Source organism: Spinacia oleracea, chromosome 2, assembly GCF_020520425.1.
Source record: "Spinacia oleracea cultivar Varoflay chromosome 2, BTI_SOV_V1, whole genome shotgun sequence".
NCBI lineage: Eukaryota > Viridiplantae > Streptophyta > Magnoliopsida > Caryophyllales > Amaranthaceae > Spinacia > Spinacia oleracea.
The window spans coordinates 100,845,513-100,856,199 of NC_079488.1; the positions used below are offsets into that span (position 1 = coordinate 100,845,513).

The 10,687-nt window shown below is 36.3% G+C and overlaps 1 protein-coding gene and 1 long non-coding RNA gene across 2 annotated transcripts; one reads left to right on the forward strand and one right to left on the reverse strand.

Moving 5' to 3' along the window:
- Positions 1-664: 664 nt before the first annotated feature.
- LOC110776930 (uncharacterized) lies at positions 665-5,120 on the reverse strand. Its single transcript, XM_021981502.2, has 10 exons — positions 4,821-5,120; positions 4,572-4,701; positions 3,344-3,482; positions 3,049-3,261; positions 2,820-2,958; positions 2,488-2,638; positions 1,758-1,867; positions 1,588-1,685; positions 1,412-1,481; positions 665-954 (listed from the first exon to the last, which is right to left on the reverse strand). Exons 1-10 carry the CDS (start codon positions 4,911-4,913, stop codon positions 865-867), a joined length of 1,233 nt encoding a protein of 410 aa, XP_021837194.1. The 5' UTR covers positions 4,914-5,120; the 3' UTR covers positions 665-864.
- A 1,942-nt stretch (positions 5,121-7,062) lies between these two features.
- Positions 7,063-10,469, forward strand: LOC130468045 (uncharacterized). Its single transcript, XR_008928371.1, has 2 exons — positions 7,063-7,697; positions 8,552-10,469. It is a non-coding gene; the product is annotated as an uncharacterized lncRNA (long non-coding RNA).
- Positions 10,470-10,687: the final 218 nt, after the last annotated feature.

Below are 10,687 nucleotides of genomic sequence, written 5' to 3' on the forward strand. Positions count from 1 at the left end.
ATTTTACAAAATTTTGTGTGCTTTGTCGTGCCAGATCGAGTCGTGCCATGCCTTGTCGTGCTTTTTCAAAAAATTAAGGCCCAGACTCGGCCCACGGACCACGACTTCGTGCCGGGCTTTTTTCGTGCCGGATCGGACTTCAGGCTGACCCACAACCATATTTAGAGATGGCTCGATGAAACTAACATTTAGAGACAGAGAGACTAACTATAGGACCCACAATCATTTTTGTTATCCACTTATCTTTATTCTTTAACACAAGTGCACAACGAATGCTTATTAAAAGTATTGACTAGGACTTGCCAACTTGGTCAGCAAAACACGTACATTAAACTTATAATTCTTGTATACTTATGGTGAGTTGTTTAACCTCAAACTTAACATACTACGTACTCCTATCATAATTAAAACAAAAAGATTGGTATGGTTCAAGTTTAAGATTGGTATGGTTCAAGTTTTCCACGATGTCGCCTGAAGGATGACAAAAAAAATTTAAAAAATTGGAAGTTGATCTTTACAACTTATCAAATATACGGAGTAGTGTTTTAGAGTTATTACAGTTGAGAGTCTTGTGACTCTTGTATGTCTTTGGCATGCAGTTTCAGGAAGACAACAATTGGCATGCAGTTTCAGGAAGACAACAATTTTTATCAAGTGGACCAAATTGCAGTAGAAGAAATTGTCTACCGAAACAAATCAAAATTGAAGAACAAATATAGAACACAAAGCAACCTCAGTCAAAATCTCCGGCAGAATTGAATTTCAATTCCACCACACATTAAAGGGTAATTACAACTAATGTGCCCTTAATTTAGATTTCTGACGGTGTAACTCACTGACAGGAAGAAAATATCAAACTAAATCTCAACGAACTGTCATGCTCTGCATTGCCTGTGTGGCATCCTCGGTTACCTTGTTAGCTTGAATTGTGTTGATAACGCTAGCTATATTTCCCTGAACAAAAAGTACCAGAAGGGGCAATCACAAATCAGTACATGATAATTGCGGCACCAGAAAATAAGACAGATTAATCCAAACTTGGTACTATGTAACGCAAACTTTTATGTGAAAGTATCTCACTACATGTTCAAGCGTAATCTTTTTTTTCAGAAGGTAAGATGAAGCGCCCTACCAGGTCGGAACCCCACACGGGTCAACCCAGCCCGGGTTAACGGGCTAGACACTTTGAGAGTGGGGGATGGTAAGGGGAACCCTCACTCAAAGTGCCCCTAGTTCCCCTAGTTGGAAGGTGGAATCCTTTCCACTAGGCCAAGTCATTGCTTGGATAAAGCGCAATAGTGTGTAACATCTTTCATATAGTCCTCTCTCAAATTTTAGGGCAGACTCAATGTATTCTGTGGGATAGTGGGAGGGGAGGGGAGGGGAGGGGGGACGTTTCTTGAAGCCTTACCCTCCACGTTGCTAGCTTTGATCGAAGGTTATCCCATTGTTGTTGCCCAAACAATCTCTCAGTGTAACGACTGCACAGAGACATCAAATAAGCATTAGCGGAGATACAGTAACGTATGAAGTAGTATATGTATAAAAAGAAAAGTAACAGCATCACGAAACCTTTCACAAACATACCTCACAATGACAACCTGATTCATCTGGTCCATCTTGCAGTCGAGCAACTTCGCAGTAATGGCTTTAACAACCCAATATTCTACCTCATTGTCATTGACCTGAATTACACAGACGTTAACAAGGTAAAACCCAGACTGCTAAACACATGATGAAGTAAGGAGGCAACTCACGCTAAGTGTGTCCTTGATAAGAGCATATGGAATATGCCCCGACTCACTAGAGGCAAGATCCACTAACGACATCAGCCTCATCTTAGCCAGACAATCTTCATGAACAAGGCCTAGAAAAAAAAATTATCAAAGGCAACGTTAATTTTTCAGCAATCGACATTTCACTTCCTTGGATCACACAGAATAAGAAAATTATGTGATGAGCGAGAATCACAATATCCATTCAATCATCAATAAGGTCTTTGCTAAAAGAGCGATTCTGAAGTCCAGCGCATAAATCTCAATATCATAACACTTCACATGCATCACATTATCCTAGGATATGGCAAGGGCACACCTAGCCGAAGTGATGTGCAATACGGAGTATCTTTTTATTAAAAATATTATCATCAAGAATTAGACAAGTACATTTGTCTCATCACTCGTCATGCTGATGAGAATATATCTTTGTATTATACATCAACCACTATAAAGGCATTTTGGAATACTTGGACATTAGCACGTAAACTTCATGCCAGAGTTGCTTGCAAGTCAATTTGGTTGATGGCAGACAATAGTACGAGTATTTGATAACCGCAAATAAATCTTTGTGCTGTTGAACCTTATTTAGTTTTTCTCTTCACAATACTTCATAAAATTTAGTAATCTATACAAGAATCTGTTTCATCGAAGCTATAGCTCCCAACCAGCACAAAGATCTAATGTACTCCTTACAAGAAATGTAATTTACCGTAGTCCTTCAGCAAGGTAGAGTTTGCTGCCTGAAAGTCCAAGTAAGCATTCAGCCTCTGAGTGAGGAATATCTTTAGCAGTTGATATAGCAGTGCGTATTTAGCATCATTCTCCAGCTGTGTTACTGATGGAATATCCAGCAAATCACACTGAAATAAATATACATACATTCACGTTCGTCATAATCTCTCTTGGCTGTTCGTCATAATCTCTCTTGGCTGACGGAACTCATGGAAGGTCAAAACTAGCTAGGACTAGTAATGAAAATATAACTAAGATATAATATCAAAATAAATAATGCTGAAGAATTCAAATAGAAGTCATACATACCTGAAACATATCAGGTCCCTTCACAAATTCAATAATAGCGTTGGCAGCCTCCTCTTTGGCCTCAATCATTGCTTGTTCATCCTCAGGAGAAAAAGTTGCCAAATACTTCGAAAGAAAATTGAATGATTCCTTTCCAGAGCTGAAGTTACAGAACAGTATCACCATAAATGTTGAAACAGAGACAATACAATAATGTCACAATGGCAAGAGGGAGGGTAGAAAATAATACCTTTTACTTTCTTTTAGAGCGTTGAAAACTGCAAGAAAAAGCTCTCTCTGATCTTGGACGCTAAGATTCCATTCACTCAAGAAACTGTCGATTTTCTTGATGGAAGGAATAACATGCTCAGTAACTTTACCACTTGCTGCCAGATTGAGGACATTTAAGTAAACATGGAAACGGCTGTATGCGTCTTCAAGAAGGTTATACAGATTGAACAATCTGGAGACATACACACCAAATGAGAAACTCTGCCCACTTTCATAAGATAAAGGGGGGAGGGGTTGGAAAGCAATATATGTACATCTTTAGTCGCAGAGTAGGCTTCTCATTTGGATGTTGAACAATTTTAGCAGATATAAGCTTCACAATCTCCAAAACCTCCTCCGGATTTTCAGACTTTGTGACAAGGTTGCAAATTACAGTGTAGATGCACTCAGTATCTGTGGTAAATGAAGAGTAAGAGTAACTCAGTATAAGGAAACAAATCCTACCCAATCAAAACTCAAAAGGCAGATTCTTGAGAAGTGAGGTCGGTACTGGTCAAATCAGTTAGCAGTCTCTTAAAATAACAACTAACTTACGGCCTTGAAGATGGCATCTAAGGAAGATGCTAGCCTGTCCTAAGAAGACTCTGCAATTCATTTTCCATGAAATCATACCTTTAAAATCATAGTTGACAAGAACAGCTACTTCCACATGTTTCTAAATGATACATGCCTCAAAGATAACATGGTTTAAACCGATGACTAAACCTAATATTGACTCACTCTGGCAAGATAACAGGAATCGTAGTATGGGATACGGACCAAATTCCCAAACAGGCAAACAGTTTCAGCATATTGACAATCAGAGCCTTTATTCTTACAACCACATACAAAATAAACATAAGCTAAAAGATACTACGTACATATGAAAAGACTCGTTACTCGTTACCCTGGTCAATTGTACCAGTTAAGCTTTTACAACTAATTTTTTTAAGGAACCTATAGGCTATATCTAGAAAGGGTCTTCCTCTTTGAGATGCCACACATTAAGCAGAAGATTAGAAATTACTTTCAGCCTGTACTAACACACAAAATGTAGCACGAAAACGCCTAACACATACTACTGACTTTAATTCTGCACTATAGAAGCTTTCCTCATGGGAATATAGTGGAACTGAAAAGAAACAATCTAGTGATACTGAGAGGTGTTAGAGCTCTTAAGTATCCGACAACGGTGCAGAATCCTACTTGCAGGTGTTTGGTTGACATGAGTAGGGAAAGATAATAGGATAATTGAATAACAGAGCCTAACACTGCAGGAACTATAGCAAATTATCAATCCAGAATTTGATCAAGTCTATTAATTATGACCGCAATGATCAGGCATCACATCGTACTCTACAAAGCTAAGTTTTCAAATCTACCTAAGTTAACCCAGTATAAATTTAATCCAAACACAAACACTAGCTCATAAACACCTCAAAAAATAATACTTTATCAAGAAACCGATAAAATTCCGAAAGACAAAACCAAAAAAGGAGCTACCTTTCTCAGCAACCTTAGAGAAAACCAAATCCGCGGACGTCAAAATTAGGGATGCCAAATCAATCCATCTCTCCATCGCCATACATTCCTGCGCTTCCTGGCTTGATCTCGCAACTTGTGCTTGTGCCACCTACAAAATTCTCCCCCAAATTCAACAATTAAAACTAAATTAATCAAATTATCAGCAACATGTATATAAATTTCTAAACCCTAATTTAAAACTGGAACGTTTTAGAAGAGAGAAATTACCTCGGTACCGGCGTCGGCCCAAGCAAGCTCGGAAACAAAACGGACGACGGTGAGAGCGGGATCTTCCTCGGTTGTTGGAACTATGGTCGCCATTCTTGAAAGCTTTACTCTCTCAAAAAATCAATAAGAAGAGAGAGAAAGAGGAACGGCTATGGTGGAGTGAGAAGACCAAACCCTAATTTTAGCTTCACTGGCGAATCGAATCGATAATCACTTGGCTTCCCTTCCTTTTTCGAGTTTTTTATTTATTTTTATTTTGATGTAAAATACAATACTATGTAATCTGTATACAGTTAGGAAAACATGAGAGTTGGGTTGGAGTTGGACTAGCAAGTGCTTTAATATCTGGACTAGCCCAGTAAACTCTTTGCCAAGCTTGCGGGCTTCATGCCTTGTCGGGCCGGGCTATATCAGAGCGATATAAAACTCGAGCAGTGTCTGGTCAGGCTAGAATTTTCATACCGGAGATCGTAGCACATTGGCACGACATGACATGTTTGAAAATATAAAACTCGATCAGTGTCGGGTCAAGGTAGAATATTGCACCATGGTTGACTTTTATCATTAATTTGACAGTTTGACTCCTAATATCTCAAATGTGTGCAAGTAAAAATTATAAAAAATTAATATTTAGAAAATATATATCGATACGAATCTAAAATGATCCCACATGACTAAAATTTCCTTACGTACGGATCATAAAAAAAAATGGTCAAAGTCGCAGTGTGAATAGTGTAAAAAATAAATGGTGCTATATTTTCGGAACGAAGGAAGTAGTAGTGTTGCGCAATAGAGCTATTAAAAACTAACCCGGCCCGAGAGTCAAAAATAATTACTCCAAATAAAATATAATATGACCTAAATACAAATTCGTTGTGTATAGTGCTGAAACCTCATACAGAATAACTATCGTCCAATTAAACACTATTGACCCTTAGTTTTGGTTGATAACACTGCAAACTCTGTACTCCTACTAGTGTTTGATTGTGTAAAGAGTTTTTGCATAAGTTGTTGAGTTGGAATAAGCTTAGCGAAGGGAGTTTCAGATCTGGAAAAAGCGAAGCAAGGAGCACAATGTTCAATTGATACTCTTAACACAAAAACATCTACTAAGATGATCCATTTGTCTGGGGCAGAAATGAGTGTTACCATCTGTTTGAACACGTTATAAAGTTGATTAAGAACCCCTCTTAGCAAGCGAAGATTGTACATGGTTATCGAGAAGGTAATAGGGTTGCGGATTGGCTTGCAAACTAAGGCGTTGCTCAATACATTAGATTAAATAATTTACATTTTGCTCCTTTAGAACTTGGTTGGATTTTAGTTGAGGGTGCAAAGAGGTGTTACAACTCCTCGTTTGATTCTTCAATAGAGTTTATATTCTGTTGTGTTTTGTGTCTTTATTTTTTGGCTTTGCCACATTTGAATATGAAAACAAAGATGATCCGTTTGAGAGACAATTTAGTTATAGTTCCTACACAACGAGTTCTTGTGTACACTAGAAGGAACTCAGCAATTCCATAGCTGAAACCAATGAAGCATCAGAGTTAAAAGATTCAGAAAGAGAAGACATGAATACTAAGTCATGAGTTTGTACTTAGGATTTATGTAAGTACGTAATATGGAACTACGAGAAACTTATTATAAGTTTAAAAGGTCTTTATGAAAAAGGTACGTAATATGTAATTTTTTGGCAAAACCAACATGAGAAATATTCACACTTGGTTATCTCTTTCTCTCCTCTTCTTTTATTCCATTTGGGCATAAGTTCATGTAGCTTCATCTGATCATCTCCCAAAAGTGTCTTTGTGTGATGAGAGTTGTGTAAACCTTAATTAGGGAACAAATCGGTGAATACAATTGTACACCCTGGTTGCACTGAATTTCGTTTTCAAGACAGTAGTTTGGTTACCACGGCGCAACGATTTCCTAAATAGGTTAATAATTCCTATTATAGTATGCCTTGAAAACCTAATAATTACAACAGAGGGAAGAGAACGACCAAGTTAAAGGGGTGGTGGTTAATTCCCTTAAACAAGTTTTTAATTGTGATAATCTCATTCAAGTGAACGATGAGATAAATATATATATATATTTTAACAACGGTTTCTAAAGTACGTCTTCCACGATGAGATAAAAATTGGATGCAAATTGTTAGGCGATTTGGGTAAGATCGTGATGTGGTCGAATGTGATTCGATTAATGTAGTTGATGCAACAAGCCAACAAGCACTACTACAAAAGTTGGAATAGGAGACGCTAAATAGAGAACGGTTAAGTTTGTTGAGCGTATTATAGGATTATAGAGAACGCATTTCTCTTGTAACAGTTTTGTGAATAAAAGAATAGAAAACGGTGATCTTACCTAACCATTTTATATTATTTACCATGATAAAATAAAAAATTAAATTTATAATAACTGATAAAATATAAAGCAGTTTATATTTTATTTTATTTTATTTACCATACAAAAAACAAAATTTGTTCTCATTTACCATTTTATATTATTATTTACCGTTTTATAATATTATTTACCAAAATATTTACCATACAAAAAACAAAATTTGTTCCCAAAATAGTTGTATATGTAACGTAAATTAATGAATTAATTCTAATAAGTTTTTCTTTCCTCCTCAAACAATTGGAAAACAAGACTATCAAAGTATAAGTTGGGCGGAAGAAAACTTTAGCAATTACTTTGACCCACGCAAAACCAAAAGCCAAAAATAGCTTCGATTCTCACGCAAAACCAAGGGAAAAACCGTGCACCACCGCACCGGATCTCCCATCCTCTACCGTTGCTCCACTATAATGCCGCTCCACTGTATCGCAACCTCCGATGAACACCGTCAGTCCCACCGCCGTTGTCAATTCCGAGGTTTGTATTTTTTGTTACCTATTATTTCTTCAACTAATAACCCTGGGGTTTATGAACGTTCGTTATCATCAAATTATAATATATGAATGAGGAATTCTTATTGTAAACTATTTGTATTTCAATTTTTTGTTTATTTATTTAGTCGAATCTGCAAAAGTTTGTGACTACCTCTTGAATTTTGTTTCTGATTGCTATTATTTCGCTTGCAGTAACTGAAGATCGGATTAATTTCATTATATCATTTTTATCTCTCTGTTTATATTCATTCTGAATAATTTTTGTTTCTTCTTTGAATTAGTAATTTTTACATGAATCTGCAAAAGTTTTGTTGTGATGTAAAATCGAGTACTCTCCATTTTGGTAAAATTTGAACTAAACGTGATATTTGTGGAAATTGTAGATTCTCAAATCAGCAATTAAACGATTATGCGAATTTTGTAGTATGATTTTGTAACAAACTAGGATCATTAGTATGAAACTGCAGTGTACTTTTTTGTGATTAGTGCTAGTAGTTCTCAGATAAAGGAGAAGTAAATTTAGGGGCTAAATAAGTTGGAAATGATTTGTTTTAATCAAGGTAAGATCATTTCTCAGTTTTGAGCGACCTGTGTATGGTATGGGTGAATGAATTAAACAATAATAATGCTAGCAATGTAGTTGTTCTCGTCTCGAGTATTTAACTAAGATCAATCTACATAATATGGTACTGCCATACTGGTAATTTTTTTATGCATGGTTTGTTGTGTGATTTATTTTTCTAATTAATACATTGTGCCAAGGAATCAGGCATGGTATTAACAAATGCGGGTGATTATGAATCTGAGGGTTATTTTGTAAATGCAAACCTTGTGCAGGTTAAGGGACATGTTTGCTTACTGCTAGGTGAAACATCCAACAATTAAGGTAGAAAATATTCAAGTGTTATCAAGCACAAGTATGTATGGAGGAGGTAAACTCGGAGAGTTTGATAGGATTTTACTGTTTATTGCGTCATGTGGCTATTTTCTTGCTTTCGCTTTCTCAGACAAGCCTTTGCATATTTAAGCAATCGATAGAGTGTGAAATGGATGATTCAGTTCCAGTTTTGGTCGCGTTATTTGGTTGTATGGCTGGTTATTTCTGAGAGTTTTTTGTATTTCCTTGAGCCTTATGTCTTTTCTTGTTGATGATCTGGTTAACCTTTCTATTGCCCATCTACTCTTATGTATTTTCATGATCTTGGGATTGTTTCTGAATCTAGTTTGACGCAGTTTGGAGATAGAGTGTTTGATTGCTCTTGGGATTATTAAATTTCTGGACCTGATTTGATGAAGTTAAGTAAGTTGAGCTCTATTTATTTTCTTTTTTACGCCTTGTGATTTTTTCTTCTATTTTCGTTTGACTTGTTTTGATTTGACTAAGCTCAATTATGATATAGATGACACCATTTTGCTCATGTGAGCTTTAATCTTATGTCTTTTTTTCTTAACCCTAGTAAACCCCCAATTGTTGTACTTTTTGGTTTGAGTTTAGGTCTTCTACAGGGTATAGAAAGTTCTGTTTGTTTTGAATTTTTTCCTAGATTGATTTTCAAGGTCATGAAAGATTTTTTTATTTGGTCAATTCACTTGGTTTTTCCGATATAGATGCACTCCCAAACGGTTATGTCTATCACCTTGGTGATCAGGTCTGGCTAAAACTGGTTGTTATACATATTCAATCTTTGCACTTGTGTTTATGTTGAAACAATACATGATGCTATTTGTGTCTGCCCATTTTGGGAACTGTTGGCCGAAACCTATCCGAACTTCCTAGGTTACAATAAAAAGCATCATACAAAGCCAATTTACAATAAAATTCCATGACAAGTTATATAGCAAAGTAACGTGGCAAGGCATGCTGTAAATGATACTTCTCTTCAATGTCTTCAAACCATCAGAATATCAGATACCACATTCTACTCCCAGAAACTCGTCCCTGAACCCTCTTCCATCATCAACTTTTCTTCTTCCTCATCATACCCAAGTCCCCAACTAAGAAGATTCGCAGCATAAGGCGAGCTCGACAATACCTCAAAGGCCCTTGTCGCTGGATTTATTAGTAGCAACTCTTCTTCTTCATTCCTGACTAATTAACATTTTTATTTGGTGTATATTCCCATTATTTACTGTTACATTTATGACTCTTACATTTTAACTTGTCTTGTAGTTTTTTAACAAAGCACCCACGTACTCTAAAAATACGATTGACGAGCTAAGGGAGAGATGGATCTAATACGTTACCGAATATCACCAACCAAATTACGAAGATGATGATAATGATGATCTAGTGTGAGTTGGGCTAGCTCAAGGAGATGGTTACCTATCTATTTTTTTTATTGACATTGGAAAGAATTTTGATTTTTGTTGTCGTACCTTGCATACTCATGATCTAGTGTGACTTAAGCTAGCTGAGATGGTTGTTGCAGAGTCTGTTCCTGCTGCAGACGATGTTGCTGCAGACGATGTTGTTGCTGCTGTTACGGTCCTGTTACGCTGCTGTGACGCTGCTGATACTCGGTTGTACCTGCTGCAGACTCTGTTGTACCTGCTGCAGGGGCTGCTGTTGCTGGAGAATTTGATCGCTGTTGCTGTTGAGTTTTTTATTTTTTTTATTTTTACAGTGATATTGGATTTCTATTTTTGCCGTACCTTGTGTAGATTTTTTTTTTCCGTACCTTGTGTAGATCATTTATTTTGTTATTGAATGAATGAATAATATTATTTTGTTATTGAATGAAAGGATTTTTGGAAAGATCGCGTCGATATCATTTATATTTTATCGTTTTAGATTTGGTTTACAAAATCGTAATATCCTATTTAAAAATAATATTAAAAAAAAATTGCACGTGCTGTTTTTAAATAATATTAAAAAAAAGGGGTAGAATATAGTACGCCTATGTACGGAAGATGTTCTGTATCTCAATATTTAATAGGAAGAATAGAGGACGGTTATGTACGGAAGGCGCGCTT

Excerpts from the sequence above, each read along its gene's own strand:
- LOC110776930 (XM_021981502.2), bottom strand. The coding sequence starts at position 4,913 with ATGGCGACCATAGTTCCAACAACCGAGGAAGATCCCGCTCTCACCGTC. Across the intron at positions 2,639-2,819 it reads AGGGACCTGATATGTTTCAG|TGTGATTTGCTGGATATTCC; the intron begins GTATGTATGACT and ends TATTTATTTCAG. Across the intron at positions 1,482-1,587 it reads AATCAGGTTGTCATTGTGAG|TCGTTACACTGAGAGATTGT; the intron begins GTATGTTTGTGA and ends GTCTCTGTGCAG.